General features: G+C 49.1%; 1 protein-coding gene across 2 annotated transcripts in view; it reads right to left on the bottom strand.

Moving 5' to 3' along the window:
• Positions 1–353: 353 nt before the first annotated feature.
• LOC147447388 (uncharacterized) overlaps positions 354–17,841 on the bottom strand; it is a 50,894-nt gene continuing 33,406 nt past the window's right edge. For both annotated transcript variants that reach the window (XM_086523203.1, XM_086523204.1), the window contains exons 4-8: positions 2,477–2,650; positions 2,270–2,386; positions 1,677–1,856; positions 1,546–1,592; positions 354–1,435 (exon numbers count right to left, since the gene is read on the bottom strand). In XM_086523203.1, coding sequence (XP_086379329.1) covers positions 625–1,435; positions 1,546–1,592; positions 1,677–1,856; positions 2,270–2,386; positions 2,477–2,650 — 1,329 coding nt within the window. In that variant the 3' untranslated portion in view covers positions 354–624. The remainder of the gene's footprint in view (positions 1,436–1,545; positions 1,593–1,676; positions 1,857–2,269; positions 2,387–2,476; positions 2,651–17,841) is intronic.

Below are 17,841 nucleotides of genomic sequence, written 5' to 3'. Positions count from 1 at the left end.
AAATTAACATCCATATTCCAAACATGAGGTACTATGGGATCGAGTTAACAAAAAGCTTGACAAAACAGCCGAACAACTTTCAGTATTAAATTATCGAAGCACACAATTTGGCATAAGTTGCCTCGACAAACCGAAGTCCACAAATTGGGTATCAAAATGATGTTAGTGAATGTTACAAAACAGAAAATCCTTCTGTACTTCAGGTCTTTCTGGCACATCAATGGAGCATGATACACAAATCAATAAACCATATGCAACTACTATCTGAAAACGAAGGTTTTTTTCCTAAAAGACATTTTCCCCTTTACTCGAGTACTGAAGACAACCAAAATAATACCATTACAAGTATATACAGGAATTTTCGTAGCTGACTGTATATATAGAAACTGTTGAGGTGCATTATCCCCATCATGGATGACTGAATTTGCTTGTCTTCTCAACATTCCTTGAGATAAATATTACCGGCTGAATGACGCATCCCCCCTGGTACAGTAGGCTGAAAAAAATTCTCCTATGAATGGTTACAAGAGAGTGCCATCATTTAAATGAGTCAAAAATGAAACCTCAAAAAATCGAGAGCGCCTCCGACTAGGAACTTCACATCACAATGGCCACAATAAATCTTCAATCGGAGCGGTAATCTTCTGCCTCAACCTTGATCAATGAGCTACTGGTGGAGGACTTGCTCTCCTCCATCTGATTTGGAGTAAAAACCCAACCATCACCTGCACATGGTGCGCTTAGGAAGTTCAATTTTTCCACAGTATGAGGATTATTTGAAGGGTATGTGAATCCATCACTAGATCCACTTGAGGAAGCCCAACTTCTGTTTGATGATGGGGATGATAATTTATTGAACATTGTCGAATTGTCAACGAATGAATGTGTTCTCTGAATATCGCTTCTCATGCTACGCTCTGTTAAGGGGCTGCTCATTGCCTCCATAACATCACCAAAAAGAGACTCGCTGTTGGTGAGTCTTTGGTGCCAGTCACAGTTTCTTTCATTGCTGGTACTACTACTGGAGAGAGAAGAAGCCCTGTTACACGTCATAACGGCATCACTGTTGCAGAGAGTTGAGTCGCTATTTGCAAGACTTAGGCGCCAACCACCACCCTCTTCGACCTTCAATTGCTGTCGAAGGTCTTCACCATTACTGTGGCTTACACCATTTAATTGTTCAACAGCATTACCTGCAGTCTCTTGGCTTCTTGACGATGCATGCATCCCATGCTTGCTGCCATTGAGTGCTTCAAAACTTCGCCCTGATCCTTGGCTTAAAGATGTGAGGGACATCTTACATGTTCTAAAGATGTACGGCCCTTCTGGATTCACATTTGCAGGCAAGCTTTCTGTGCTAATAGATGACCACATACCGTCACCGACTTGCCCCTTGAAAGACTCAACATCTTCGCAAAGGACGCACATTTCTCCCCTAGCAGTGAAAACCGACAAAAAATATTAAAAGAGACAGCTGCTTCACACATAATTTATGTCAACCGAACCAGACCCAATGAGATACAGACATAAAGGGCAGAAACTCACTGTAGTGAATCGATAATGCTTCCATGATGAGAGAGAAATTCCTTCAGCTGTACAAAATTCCATGCCAAAAACATTTAGTAACATGTTATGGGACTTCAAGAAAGAGAGAAAAACCTGTTCCCTTCACTCACCTGTAAACAAACCACTGCCTCCATGTCAAGCTTCCTCGATTCTTCTTCTATTGTGGCCATTAACGCTTCTTCTGCTGCTAAAATATCCTGAGCCAATTTCTCCTTCACTCTCCCATCCTCTTCTGCCGCCAGCCTTTCTTCCACTGCTTCTTCATAGCACCGTTGCAGCATAACTTTGATCTATAAAGACACCACAAAAAGACAAGATTATTACAGCCCTACCTAGAGAAGGTCAATGGCCACATATTCGGCCAGTGCCATCTTTTTATACAGACGAGCAAGGTAAACAACCACTGGTAAATCTTTGTGAGGTAAGATCAATTTCTTTGCCTAATCCAGTATGTCGACCCTCAGACCAAAGGGGTACACAGCTGCAACTTCTTACAGCAAGAAAAACCAGTGCGTACCAATTGCTTCCACCGAAGAGTGTCAGGAGAAATACAATCCCCTCATCCAAGATGATACTAACATCCTATAGCCACATTTTCTGTGGTTGACTAAAGACACCTTAACTTTCGCTCAGACCAAGACACCTAAAAATACTAATGTAAAGAAGTGATGCTTGCTTGCAATCATTTCGACAAACAAATTACCTCATGAAGTGTTGTTACAGCTTTTTCCTTTTGCAGTTTCACTTGCTCCAATCTCAATTTCAATCCTCTTGCCTCAGTAGCTAACACAGCCTTCTCTCCATAGATTTCACCCATGCGCTAGATAATCACAAAAAACAAAATTAGCAAATTGAGTTGTCAAAGCACTGCAGGGGTACTATAGAGGCAACCAAAAAGATAACTAGCTACCAGAAAATTATCCTGTTTCTTTTGTGTAACTTTCTCGCGTAACTCATCTGCTTTTTTCAATAAGCTCTCTTCCTTTGTAGCAGCTTCGCTTTTCGCCCTCAACACTGCAGCCCTCTCTAGATCAGCCTTCCCTCGAAGATCACTCACCTCCTTCACAAGATTTAAGACTATTTCCTGTGACAAACAATAACACCTTCATAAGGTCAGAAAGGCCTAACCTTCAAAATTTAGAAGGTAAAAACCCTTGCACATAACATAAAATCAAGAGATGGAATCAAGAGCCCAGATTCACCCTTAAAGGAAAGTGCAAGGTATAGACCCTTGGTAGTCACCCACAAGACAATATAACCATCAGCTCCATCATGCATAGTATTGACTAAATACAACAACATCCCCACTAACGTCGCCAGTGCCCAATTGTAGATGTAGAATTAGGTACTAATATATTCTCCCAAACACAACACACCCCACACGTGCACACACATGAGCATACATCAACACGAAGTTCAGCGTACTGAATTTCTGCCATGACTCCGGAGATCAAAGGCAAACTGAACCATAATGAAGCCTTGCACTGAAAGAAGCATTAAATTGGAAAAACTAGCACAATAATGAGCTAGTTGATAGGACATACACACCACAAAAGATGGAAAGAATTAGCACAATATCAACTCATCAATATTCGGACAAAAACTTCACAATGTGGAGTCGGCATGTCCGCTATACAACTAAAAATATACCTAGATGAATGTAGGATAAGCCCAAATTCACCCTTAGAGGAAAGTGCAAGCTATAAACCCATGGTAGTCACTCACAAGACAATATAACCATCAGCTCCATCGTACATAGTATTGACTAAATACCACCACATCCCCACTAACGCCAGACAGCCGCGGCGAGTCACTTTGTTCCAATGGCTGGTTGCACATAGAGCTACAGCAGTGGGAGCGCTTGTACATAGTGGTCTCTCGGCAGCATGCGCAGCTTGTGACCATCCTGTGGAGTCAGCGTCATTGTCTTTGGGACTGTCCTATGGCACAGCTGGTTTGGCTTCGTGTCCTTCAGCTGATGCCAGCTCAGCATGGCAGTACACTTGGGGGGCGGGCAACTGCTTGGTCCACTCTCACGGGCCAGGCACTACAGTTTGAGCTATCCTCCACCAGCACGATGATAGTGATGCAAGGGGGTCGACCTACACTCCAGCCTACAGAGCTTACTCCACAGGAGTGGTGCAATAAGAGAGAGGAGTGTTGGGAGCTCATTTGCAGCCTGACACTTTGGTTCATCTGGCAGATACACAATTGTCAGGTACAAGGATACCTCTATTGCTTAATGACGATAATATTGTGAGGGGATATGCACCATTAGGAGGACTAGAGAGGATATGTTCATAGGTGTAGTTTCAGGAGCTATGCACACTAAGTTGTGGCTATTTGACACTTACCATGCTTTATGGAGTGCAAATTTGGCGGCCTACCTGGATCATCATAGTAGATCAGGGTGCACATATGAAGGATGGAGATCCATGGAGAGAGCCAAGACCACTTGTATCCATGATCTGCAAGCTGATCCGGATGAAAGCCTTAGTGCCACATGAGATTACCGGAGCTGAAATGAGTGCACCAATGATCGTATTCAAGGCTCCTACTAGATCAATATCTTTCATTCATAGCACATGGGAGCTCCCACGCAACAAATATGCACGACTAGCGCTTGAGCATCGCCACAAGGCAATTTTGGCATGCTGGTTTCTCTGGACAGCAGCCAGATATGGCACGTACGATGCAAAACGTCAATGGCCAAGGAATGCTATGATCCCTACTACAGTGCCCATGTTGACAATTTGGGGGCACTGGAAAAGCCAAAAGCTTACAAAGAAGGTGGTGCAACTGTAAAGTTTAGCACTTTCAGCGGCTTTGAGGATAAGGCAAAGGCTCTTACTTTCCTCCACTAGTTTGATACAGCTTACGCAAGAGAGAATTTTATAGAGGCCTCTTAAGGTCAGGAAAGCTGCCACTTTCTTGAAAGACAATGCGCTTACATGGTGGACAACATTGTTGATGCAAGGGCAGGCACCCGCCACATGAGTATACTTCAAGCAAATGTTTGCTTCTGTGTGGCTGTCAAATGAATTTAAAGCTGATGTCATGATGGATTGGCACCAACTCATTGCGGCTACTTGCAAGAGCCTTCGGGAGTACAATCAGAGGTTTTGTAAAGCGTTGCTCTCCGTAACCTCCTACAGGTTTGTGCCACTAACAGAGCAGATCGAGAAGTATTGTTGTGGGTTGCCTAAAGGGCTTCGAGATTATTGTACAAAGAACAGAGTGGCTACCCTCACTCAGCTTATGGAAGTTGCTAACACTAGTCTTGCCTTGTTGAAGGGAGAGGACAGTGGGTTTCTGGGCAACGTGAAAGGGGAGCAGCAAAAGAAAAATTCAGCAAAGAAGCCCTTTGTGAAAACGGCTCTTGAAGCGTCACAGGGGTCAGAAAAGGTCAACAAGGACAAGGACTCAGCCGGGACTTCTGGAGTGCAGGCAAAGAAACAGAAAGGAAGCCTTTTGTGCATAAGTCGCTCGAGGAAAAGGTCTTGATGACTGAGAATAAATGCTTTATATGCAAGCAGCCTCGTCACTTTGCTACAGATTGTCCACAAAGGAAAAGACCAGCTGACTCGAATGATAAAAGATACATGGAATGCTGGATGTCTTCGGCAAAACGATCACCCTTCAGCATAAGGACAAAACTCACGTTTTGAACGTAGATCTCAAAGGGGAGTTTTGTCCCTATTGTATCTGCTTCGGCTATCACTTCTGTAATTAAGAATCATCTGTCTGTGTACTTGATTTTTGCACGTGATGTTTCAGATAGTTGTCAGTCAAATTTATATGTGTTAGATAGAGAAGGATCAGCATTTTTGCGAGAGTTTAATGACTGTTTTTCTAATTCATTACCGTCACAATTGCCATCGGAGAGGCCTGAGGACCATGCGATAGATTTGGTGCCAGGGTGTAGCCCACCAAACAGACCTCCCTACAGGGTTAGTGCGACTCGATAGAAAAAGATTATGGGCCAGGTTGAGGAGCTTTTAGAGAAGGGGTTGATTCAGCCTAGTTCTTCACCTTTTTGCTCCCCAGTGCTCCGAGTGCAGAAGAAGGATGGCTCTTGGCGCATGTGTATTGACTACCGTGCGTTGAATAAGAATACCATCAAGAACAGGCTTCCTATCCCAAGGATTGATGATATTCTTGACCATTTAGAGGATGTTGCAATTTTCAACAGGATAGACCTTAAGAGTGGGTACCATCAGATTCGTATAAGGCCAGAGGATGTACACAAGACTGCAAATAGGACAACATTTGGTCTCTATGAGTTTCTAGTGATGCCATTTGGTCTTACAAATGCTCCTGCTACGTTCAACAAGATGATGGACCGGATTTTCCGCTCGCATCAAAAGTTTGTTGGCACATTCTTTGATGACATGATAGTCTATTTGAAGAATGAAGAGGATCAAAGGCATCACTTGACCATTGTGTTCGAAGAGCCACACAGTCACAGGTTACTTGTCAATCCTAAGAAAAGTGAATTCTTCTTCGAAGAGATCCACTTTCTTGGCCACATAGTGTCAAAGGATTGTGTTTAAATGGATCCCGCAAAGGTTGAAGCTATCAAGCCATGGCCAGACTTAAAGACTGAGCACGATGTCCAAAGCTTCTTGAGATTGTGCTCATATTATAGAAAGTTTATCAGGAATTTTGCAAAGATAGCTTCACCTCTTCACGCTTTGCAAAAGAAAGAGGTCACTTTCAAATGGACCCAAAGAGAGATTTCAGCTTTCAGTCTATTAAAAGAAAAGTTGACTTCGGATCCCGTGATTGTTTTACCAAATCTCAGGAAGTCGTCTGTGGTCCAATGTGACGCATGTGGCAATAGCATCGGAGCAGTGCTAATGCAAGATGGTCGGGTAGTAGCTTGTGAGAGCAGTGATGAGCGCGCGGCGGTGTGTGCAAGTGATAGAGCACGCGAAGATGTGCAGGCCTTGAGGCTTGAAGCGGAGGCATTGTGCTGCAGAAGGGAAGCACTAGCAGAACGAAGAGGGGGAGAGAGAGAGAGAGAGAGAGAGAGAGAGAGAGAGAGAGCTCACGTTTTTGGGGAAAACTCAATAAGTGAGTTTTGGATTTTTCCACTTTTATTTTAAGTGACCTTTAAAAAATGTGTCCAGGTTCAATATGAACCTGGACAAAGTATAAAAATGTACAAAAAGGGGTTATTTAGGCCTTTAACCCAACAACCTCCCACTTAAAGGCATAAACGACGCCTTTAAGTTAACCAACTCCCACCAGCTGTATGCAATGCTCATGTTGAGCCTTAGCAAGACTCTTGGTGAGAACATCTACAGGGTTATCCTGTGAGTGAATCTTAGTCAAGGTGACTAGACCATCCTCCAATACCTGTCGTATGAAGTGGTATCGCACATCAATGTGCTTTGTCCGTGCATGAAACATGGCATTCTTGGCCAAATAGACAGCACTTTGGCTATCACATCCCAAGACAGGAGTACTAGCAGGCATACCAAGCTCTTTGAAAAGTCTGCCCAACCATATTGCCTCTTTAGAAGCCTCAGTGGCTGAAATATATTCAGCCTCAGTAGTACTCAATGCCACAATTTTCTGCAGTCATGAACACCAAGAGACAGCACCACCAGCAATAGCAAACACATAGCCACTAGTGGACTTCCTGGTATCCAAGTCACCTGCCATATCTGCATCACAATAGCCCTGCAACTTCAGGTCACTTTTGCCATAGCATATACACCTAGATTGTGTACCTGACAAGTATCTCAGAATGCATTTCACAACTTCCCAATGTGCTTTGCCGGGATTGGACATGTATCTACTAACAACTCCCACCGCATGGGCAATGTCAGGACGAGTGGCAACCATAGCATACATAAGAGAACCACAAGCTGATGCATAAGGGATTCCCTTCATAGCATTCACTGCCACGTCATCCTTTGGGCAATCAGCTTTGCTAAGTTTTGTGTGTGGAGGTAAAGGTACTCCAAGTGACTTAGCTTCAACCATGTTAAACCTGTCAAGTACTTTAGCAATGTACTTTTCTTGAGATAAGAAGAGCAATTTCAGCTTTCTATCTCTCTTGATTCTCATGCCCAAGATGTGCTCAGCATCACCTAAATCCTTCATTGCAAAAGCTGAATTCAGCTGACGTTTAAGAGCATCAATGGTAGACTTATGCTTCCCAGCAATCAACATATCATCTACATATAGCACAAGGATTATAGGACTTCCATCATTATCCTTCTTTGTATACAAACAATGGTCTGAATGGCTGCGTTTAAAGCCTTGAGACAGCATAAAAGTATCAAACTTTTTGTACCACTGACGTGATGACTGCCTCAAACCATACAATGCCCTTCTTAGTTTGCATACAAGTTCCTTTCTATCAGGAACTACAAAACCCTCAGGTTGCTTCATGTAGATATCTTCATCAATGTCACCATGAAGAAAAGCTGTTTTTTTTTTTCCGAGAAAAAGATCCTTCTATTAGTTAATGAAAACTGCCCATAGGGCTACATCCACCTCTGCAGAAGAGGGCTACAACAAGCATGATGGGGAGACTCTCCCAATGAAAAAACAGCATATATACAATGGGGCTAAATCAAGAGATGGGAGGAGGGAAGAGCCACACAGGTGGACAATAGTGCCATCTGAGCACCCCCTGGACCATGGTGTAGAAAGGCCCAGGGCGCCAGAGTCGAAGGAAAGCCTCTCGGCGCTCCCGCATGCGGTCGGAGCTGCCCTGTAGTCCCTCAAGCTGTCCTCTGAGAGTATGGATCAACTCTAGCCAAAAGTCACGAACAGTCTCTGCTGGTGGCACAGGGCGAGCCTCAAAGATGCGGAAACAACGAGCCCGCCAGATGAACCAAAGAGCTAAGCCGCTGATGAGCTCCCAATACTCCTCTCTCTCACTGCTCCACTCCTGTGGAGTAAGATCTGTAGCAGGCTGGAGTGTAGGTCGCCCCCCCTGTATCACTATCATCCTGCTGGTGGAAGATAGCTCAAACTGAAGTGCCGGGCCCGTGAGGGTGGACCAAGCCGTTGCCCCCCAAGTGTACTGTCGAGCCGTGGAGAGGGCAGGCATCAGCCGAAGAACTCGTAGCCACACCTGCTGGGCCGAGGGACAGTCCCAAAGACAGTGACGCTGACTCTCCACCAACTGGTCACAGGCTGTACATGCGGCCGAGAGACCACTATGCACAAGCCAACTCCCAACTGCTGTGGCTCTGTGTGCAATCAACCACTGGAACAAAGTGACGCGTCTCGGCTGTCTGGAGTCCCACAGCCTCTGCCAAAAAGCTGCCAAGAACTCAATTGTGAGGCCCTCCTCCTGCCAATAACGTGCTACAGCGGGGCGGGCCTCTCTCTGCGCTGCAAGAATATGACGTCCAAGCCGAACAGTGTACTGAAAGAAAGGGACTCCTGGGCGGTCTGCAGAAGAGAAGGGGTCCCTCCATAGCCACTGACCAGGATCCCACTGTACTCGTGCCTATGGACAGCACTCCCAAGCCCATAGCCTCCAAGACCTGTCTCAAGAGCTGCTGGGTCAGGGTCTATGACGCATGTCCTCCCACAGATGCCCACAACTCGGATCCTCTGGAAACAGCACTCTGCTACCTGCGGGGCCTCTACTGCAACTTGCTATAATCGTCCCCCACCCTCGAGCTCGAAGAACAGGGCTGGGACAGTCTCTGAACAAGCCCTGACTGAGATGAGAACCTCCAGCCGTGTGAAGGCTCCCATCCATCGGGGTGCTACTGGCTCGAGAGGCGTGAGCCACTCAGCTGGAACTAACTCTGAGATGTCCTGACACATGCTCTGAACCCCTCTGATGCCCTGTAGCTGGACAGCCTGCACCTCCTCTGACAAACCTGTGAACTCTAGCCAGTCACCTAGAGAGAGCGCTGGACCTGCTGCCATGGGACCCCAAGAAACATGAGGCCTACTCCCAACCAAGTGGCCTCTCTGAGTGCTAACCATGGGGTTCCAGACGAGGGGCTGTCGTAGGCGCTCCTCCGTGCATGTCGGCCGTCTCTGCTCTAGGCCACGCCGTAAGAGCTCCCAAGAACGAAGCAAACTCACAGCGAATCGGTCCTCCAGTCTCCTGCTCAAACCAACTCAGCGCAACTCTGTAAAGATCCATCTGGTCGAAGGTTGCCAAGGGCCTCCTGACTGAGGCACCCTGGCACGAAGCCTCTGCAGCAAGAACTCTTTCCAGGGCTCCTCGCCTAGAAGAAGTCCACTGACGACGAACTTCCAAAGAAGGGCTCTGCTCTGCTGTGCTGGATCAATGATCCCAAGCCCTCCCTGAGAACAAGGAAGTGTGATGACCGACCAAGCCACCTTGGCTCGGGCAATCTGAGTGTCGCGACCTGACCAAAGGAAGTTCCTGATCAGCCTCTCTACCTGGCTGATACAAGAACTCGAGAAGATCCAGCAAGAGGTGATGTACCACATAGTTGCCAACAACACCTGGTTGGCAACTACTACTCTACCAGCAGCGAAAGTCGTGCTGAGCTCCAATGTAACAGCTTTCTCCTGATGGACAGGAGAAGAGGAGCAATCTGCTGCTCGGGGGACAAATCCAAACCAACCTGGCAACCCAAGTATCGAACTGCAGTCCCTGGAGGAATCCACCTGAAACCCTCTCCTGGCATCCACTCTGGCACAGGAGCACTGCCAACCGAGAAAGCCACTGTCTTTCTCCAGTTGATCAGTGCGCCCGATGCACAACAAAAGGTCTCCAGAGCCTGCCCACACCTGTGTAAATTGGCCTCCTGGCCCTCTAAGTACAAGGCTGAGTCGTCGGCAAACTCAGCATCCAGAAGCTCATCTCCCCGTATAGGGAGTGCTAAGCCCCTCAAACCAACCTGCTGTGACACCAAAAATCTGCTCATCGCCTCCGCATAGAACAGAAAGAGAAAGGGGGCAAGAGGACAACCCTGTCTGACCGATCGTGTGAGCATGAAGCGCTCACCTCTACCTCCTGCCAAAAGCACCTGACTGTGAGCCTATCTGTACAAAGCTGACACCCCTCTGATCCAAGCATCTGAAAAGCGCATCCTGCGAAGCGTGCCCTCTAGAAAGTCCCAGTCAACTCTGTCGTATGCCTTCTAGGGTGATGGGGCGCCACTGTCGAATCTCATCCAAGGAGCCACCCTCCTTTGGAATGAGGTAAATCAGGCCCTCACTCATGCTATCCGGCATCACTCCTGTGTGCAGAATGTACTGAAAGGCACTACAAAGATCTGGGGCAAGCAAGTCCCAGTACTCCAAGAAGAAGCTGGGAGTCAGCCCATCCTCACCTGGACAGCTACCACGAGGAAGGGCCCTAAGAGCCGTGTGCAACTCCTCAAGCTGAAGAGGTATCTCTAGCCTCTGGTGCATCTCCTCAGTCACAAGACAAGGCATTTGCGCCCAAACCTGCTCCCTGCATGCAGCCTGTCTCTCTGACTGGGGCTCAGCCGACAGTAGCTCACGGTAAAAGTCAGTAGCAACTGCACGCATATCCTCAGGCTCACAAACAACTGACCCATCGGGTCTATGCGAATGCCGAGGTCCCATTGTCTCAAAAAAAGCACTTGTCACTCTGTCACCTACCTGAGTCCACTGAGATGCCTGTCGGTGAAAGGCAAACTCATGGCGCCTCTCCTCTGTGCAAGCAAGCTCCTGTCGAGCCTGCTATAACTGCTCCTCCAACCATGGACTGTCTGGATGCTGCTCCTGCATCCTCTGTAGTGAAGCAATGCCTCGTCTGAGTCGCTGCTCCTCCTCTCTCGCTGCAGCCCGTCGAGCCAAAGACTCCTGGAGAAAAAAGTGGCTAAGCTGAGCTAGGCCTAAGGCCACTCTGTCTGCCGGTAGAGCCTGGCTGTCCATGCCCTCTGTCCAAAGAGCCTCTATCCTCTCTCTGAGTGCTGAGTCCAACAAGACTCGCTCTGGGTCGCGAAGCATCGTGCTCCCACTCCTCTGCCTGTCTGCCACTGTGAGGATCACTGGTGCATGGTCCGAGAAGGATGTCCCTGCCAGGATGCCCACTGATCCCCCCAAGTCACTGAAGTGGTCACTAGTGTAGAAGCGATCTATCTGCGATAGATTCACTCCTCCCACTCTGCGGTCCGATCTAGAGAAGGCAAGACTCTCTGGAGGCCTCACAAAGCCAGAGTGCTGCCATGTATCCGAGACCCTCAAAGTCATACACAACCTCTCCCAAGCTGCTAACTCGACTCCATGCACAGTAGCATGCCTGCCTCCGATCCTGTCAGAGGGGTCCTCCAACATGTTGAAGTCCCCTCCTACACACCAATGGTCAACCTGTGGCAAAGACTCAACAATCTGTGACCAAAACTCTGTACGAGCACTCGCCACATTGGGCGCATAGATGTTCAGGAAGCCCACAAGGCCACCCTGAACCTGCAAAGTGATCCACTGAGCCCTGCCTGGCACAATAATCCCTCTGCCCACAATGGCCTGCTGCAATGAGTCCGCAATAGTCATACATACCCCACCCTGGATGCCTCCAGGTCCAAAAGCAGCTGACCAAAAGGTATCATAACGTCCACGCAAAATCTGACCACATCGTCGAATGCGGCTTTCAGACAAATGGTGCTCCTGAAGCATAAGGAGATCAATCTCTCCTCCCACAAGGCAACGCTGAAGCTCCTGACGCAATCGGCCTCGCTGTCGCTCAAACTGGGGCCCACCTAATCCCTGCACGTTCCACGAGACGATCCTCATGGGGAGCGAGAGAGAACAGATGCTGCCGCAGCAGCAAGACGGGCTATCTTCGAGGCAGGCTTGGATGGGGAGTAATCCGCATCTGAGCGTCCTCTAGATAGGCGAGCCTGTAGTGAGTGCCTGGCCCAAGCCCAAGCAGAGCGAGCCGTGCGTAAAGAAACCTCCTCTGTCCAGGAGTCCTCATGTATGTATACATAGCAAGGCAAACACTGCGTATCAGCAAAAAAGTACACCACAATGTGCCTACATCCTGCTGAGTCTGGGGGTGTCACCGCAAACTTGGCCAGTGGCCACAAAGTCTGCAGCAAATCTGTAACTCCAAGTTCTCCCATGTGGTGAGAGAACTCGAGAACCTGTGTATGCAACTATCCCACCACTGAGTCGAGGGACCACTCTATCTCGGTCCTACCACAGAGGAGAAAGGAGAAACCAACTGCTGAGTCCAAGGCCTCTGTCCCCCTAGCGGCGAGGAACAGAGCGTGGACCCTGAAGCAGGCTGCCTCGTGATCTGCTGCGGAATCGCTGAGAAAGCGAGTGAATCCGTAATCGAAGAAGTCCCAGCGGCGTCGGAGGTCAATGCTCGTCAGACCACGAGGGATAGCTGCAAGGGAAGCTGTCTGAATCTGCAGAGGGGGCCGCAAGAAGGACTGACCCTCTCTCGCTAGGCGACTCGTGGCAAAAGCGCTGCCAAGAGATCTCCTAGCCGCCGGCGAGGGACCAGTCTCCTGAGTCGACTATGGTACTGAAGCAGGAGGAGGGGGAGAAGGAGCTGGGGGGGGGGGGGGGGGGGGGAGGGGGGGGGAGAAGAGAAGCAGGGTGGGGCGACAGAGACAGGGGGGCGAGGTGGGGAGTGAGCGGGAGCAGAGGACGGGGGAGGGGATGAGGAGGAAGAGGGGAAATCTGAAGGTGGGGGGGGCTGGTGAGGGTGAAGCGGAAGTGGAGGCTGGCGTAGGGGGCTCCTCCTGCTCAAGAGGACCAAAGCGGTTCCCCGTGGGAACCCACTGCTGCTGAGTAGGCACCTGAGGGCCACTCTGAGTGCCAGGCTGTCGCTGTGGCCCCTGGCGTCGACGACCACGGGCCTGTTGCCACGCCTCCTCCGCTGGAGCCCCAGGCTCGGAGGGTGGCTCAGAATCTGTGCGCTATCGCTGGCTGAGGTTGCGGCCTAGCCTTGGCAGGCTGGGGCTGAGGCTGAGGTGCAGGTCGTGGCCTCCTCCGTGGACAGGCCTTCGCTAGGTGGCCCATCTGTCTGCAAATGAAGCACTGGTTCGGAAGACCCGAGTAGTCCACACTCTGTCTAAACCAACCCCCACTCACCCGAGGCAGACCTTCGGGAGCGTGTGGGTATCTCTGACCAAAACTCGAACTGAAGGGATGCCGGCCGCCTTGGCAGCTACTGATGCTGCCGTACGAGGTGTCTCCAGAACAGTCCCGATGGCGGAGCCAATCCTGGAGAGAAGTGGAAGGTACTCCCTCCGTAAACCCGGAAAGCAGACTGAGATGGGGATGTCTGCCTCCTCTACTAGCACATCCGAAGTCGGGTCAAAACCATGTCGCCACTGTCGAAAGTGGGCGCGTGATGCTCGGATAGCCAGTGGACTCATAGCTATGACCTTGGAGGCCATCTCGGAAGTCTCGAACTCAATCTGGTAGTACCCCCGTCCGAGGATCTGGACATCCAAAATCTTGCCCACCTCTGCGAGAAGGCGGGCTTGGAGAAGGTCTCGCAGCTCTCCTCTGCTAGGACGGGTGCCGAGAACCTTGCAGATGACAAAATCGCCTGCAAGCGCTCTACCTCAGCGGCAAGGCTCGCTTGCTCTGTTGGCGAAAGAGCAAGTCGAATGGTGGGCTCAGCGGGGTCGGGCGAGGGGGCTTCAAGCGAGTCCTCTGTGGCGGAGCTGGAGCCTCCATCTATGTCTACTGCTGAGTCGAAGAAGCGGCAGGAGAAGAACAATCTGCAACCGAGTACGCCGAACACTTGTCCGAAGAAAAAGTGTTGCAGAGCCAGGCGCAGAAAACCCTTCGGGGATAATGCGGACAGGGGGGATGGAGGGAAGGAAAAAGAGGCGAGCACAGGTACAGAAAGCTGCGAGGAGAGGGGGGGGGGGGGGGGGGGGAGAAAACAGCCAAGGAATGGGGGGGGCAACGGGCGGGCTAGGGGGGAGGTCGGCGGGCAGCAAGGGACAGGGGGTGGCGGGCTGGGCTGGGTGGGGGAAACAGCGCGAAGGCGAGAGGGGACAGGGGATGCAGCACGAGGGCGAGGGGAGGGGGCAGCGCGGGAGGGGGCTGGGGGAAGCGCGAGGACGAGAGAGAGAAGGGGGGTGAGGGGTAGCCATGGCGCAAGGGGGGGAGCGTGCAGCAGCAGCGAGCCAAAAAAAAGAAAAGCTGTTTTTACATCCATTTGATTCAATTCTAAGTCAAGCATTGCAGCGAGAGCAAAAAGGACACGCAATGTCGTAAGCTTTACAACAGGAGAAAAGATCTCTTGAAAGTCAATCCCCTCTTTTTGTGCATACCCTTTGGCAACTAACCTTGCTTTATACTTGGGCTTTCCATCAACACATTTGACCTTGTAAACCCATTTGTTAGAAAGAGCCTTTCTTCCTTTAGGCAATGGCACAAGATCCCAAGTATTGTTTGAATGCCAAGATTTGATTTCCTCTTGCATCGCAAGCTCCCACTTACTGCTTAACTCACATGATTTTGCCTCTTTATATGTAAGAGGCTCACCCTCATCTATCAACATAACATGATGCAAAGAGGGGTCAAAGCACTGTATCAACCTTCTGACACGAGTAGACCTGCGTACCCAATGATCTACATTCTCAGGCACAGGTTCTACATCAGGAGGCAACTCATTTTCAGCATACTCATGCTGCTGAAAATCATTTTCAGCCATGACAGGTGGCTGTCCATCCTCATTTGGAGCATCTAAATCATGTCCTACCTCTTCTGGCTCAAGGTTAACCGGCTGATTACCAATTTCAGCTTGCGGTAATGCATCCTGGGGCTCTTTTTCAACATCAATAAGTGGCAAGAGAGGCTAAAATTTGACCGATTTCTTGTCAATTTCATAAGATGTACCATTTTTCAACAATTTAGCCTCATTGAACACTACATCTCGGCTGCGTACAACCCTCTTAAACTGAGGCAACCATATCCTGTAGCCCATTTCACCCTCTTCCCCATAACCTAGGAAGAGTCCTTGGATGGACTTGGCATCTAGCTTTGTCCTCAAGTCATTACGAACATGGACAAAAGCCTCGCAGCCAAACACTCTCAAATGATCATAAGAGGCAGGTTTGCCAGACCAAACCTCCTCTGGAATGTCATTTTTCAGCGTACTCTTAGGAGAGCGATTGCATACATGAACTGCAGTTTTCAAAGCCTCTCTGTCACCAGGAGGTGTATTTTTCCTGTTGCCTTCCGTAAATAAGTATTAGATATATTTATTTTATTTTTACTTGTTTGTCCCAAAACCCTTGAAAAGGTGCAAGTGGACATTGCATGGCCAGTGTGAAACGGCTGCAGCCAAATGGGTTTCTCACATCGGGGATCTAGGTCACATCGGGGATCTAGCTCGGTCAGACAGGGACTGCCCGGGCCAGTTAGCACTGAATTCTGATGAGTATGGAAGCTCGTGTGCGCCAAACTGGAATTTGGGCCACTTGTCAAGTCACTGCAACTTTACAAATGGTAGTCTTCAATGATGGTCAGAAGACCGATAGGGACGCCATGGAAGCATCTCCTAAAATTTAGGGAACTGCTATTTTTGACCGAAAAATGTGTTCGCGTCATTAGCTCTGGAATGACAAGGGGAACATTCTATTGCTCTGCTGCCAAGTCAACTGACGCACCAATTGAGATATTTTTAGCAGGGAAAGCCCAAACTCGGAAACTGGGCGACGTGTCAGCCTGTGAGCGATTCTCCCACTCTGGGAGGCAAAAACGAGCTGCATTCAACAAAGGGAGCGCCATTTTCAGCCTCAGGTGGATTGTAGCAGGTACAGAAGCTATGGAATGCTTACCTTGCCCTCTATGCACAGTATGGTGACGGGAGTGATGCCCCGCACGCTACATACTGCTCTCTTTCTCCCCTACGTACAGTATGTTATGCCCCACTAGTGGGCTTCTCATTTGACCTATGTACAGTTCTGGGGGTTTATGCGCGTTTGCCAAGGCAAGAGCCTTCTGAACAGGAACCGGATTAGCAAATTGCTAATCCCCCACAGGTACGCACAGTTCCATCACGAAAGATTGCGAGTTTGGAGAGTTTTCTCGCGTGAAAACTCGTCCAATTCACAGGGGAACTGTCCCATTGCGTGCGGGAGCCCTTGGGACACGCGTAGGCGTGTTCGCTCCGCTAAAAATGATCCGAAACAGGGAATTACAGCCTGCTGTGTTTTTCTGCAGGTTTAGGGTTTTGCACCTAAACTGCAAGGGAACATCGGGGGAGCCTCGTGAGAGCCTTGGGATGCGTGTACAGGCTTTTGGGCTCCCGGCAGAGAAAAACAGAGAATTACAGCCCGCTGAATTTCTGTGACAGCTCACCAGAAAGCTTCCAGATATCGAGGGAATCCGTCCTAGACAGGTGTTTTTGACCTGCAGGGGTATTCGTGCCGTTATGCTGTCGAAATCCGGTGGAAAACCTGCGTTTTCAGCCCTCGCCAGGTTTGGACAGCTTTGTGAAAGCTTAGCTAAGTGGTCGGATCGTCTACCTTAATTTGAATAAAGAAATACCGAAAGGGGCGCCAGTCTTTGGGGCCTACAGGGTGTCGGTCTCGTGTGCGCAATGACATTCTAGTCGCTGAACGCAACTGTGTTCTCTTCCCTTCTCAGTGCTCTGTGTAAAGTTAACAGGTAATTGAAATAGTACCGCCCTCTACGTTGTACAGGCCGGTTATATGGTTCCATCGACGGGATAGTCACTTTTTCTTCAAAAAGTGCAGCGTGGATTGTTGTGGGTGAAAGCAACACAGAGCTTGTCGATATGGCAGAGAAGAGAGACCAAGTACCTGAAGAGGGATCTTCCTCACATGGCACAGAGAAAATTCCTTCAACTCTTCAAGAAGAGGACAGGTTGTTTAGAACTCAACTGCGTTGTTGCATGGACATGTTTCAGCAGTTGGCTAACAACCCAAGGATGCAGGAATTCTTACAGGCTCCGACACAGGGTTTTCAGCCTCCTACACAGGGCACGACTGAGCCGTTGTAGGAAAAGGAGATTTCCAATGCGCAGAGGACTCATGATGCTCGAGGGAAAGCCCATGTGGTTGAGCAACTAGCAGTGTCCAATGATCCAAAGCAGCTTGCTTTAGCTGGAAAGGAACCGTTTGTGAATGGTCAAGGGAGCAATGAACATGCTATGCGTCAGACCCTTCCATTACCTAATACTTATTCTGGTTATTTTGGAGGTGGTTCAGTGTTTCAAGCTATGGCTGGACCTTCCACAAGTTATATGCCAGGGAATGTGTTCGAGACAATGCAAACAGGCATGGGTAACCCTATGTACGCAAACATGGGTGTCCAACCAGGTTTTCAGGGTGCCTATGGCCA

The sequence above is a fragment of the Adiantum capillus-veneris genome, chromosome 11 (genome assembly GCF_014529385.1).
Source record: "Adiantum capillus-veneris isolate H3 chromosome 11, ASM1452938v2, whole genome shotgun sequence".
Lineage (NCBI taxonomy): Eukaryota > Viridiplantae > Streptophyta > Polypodiopsida > Polypodiales > Pteridaceae > Adiantum > Adiantum capillus-veneris.
This window is presented reverse-complemented; position numbering and strand designations above follow the sequence as displayed.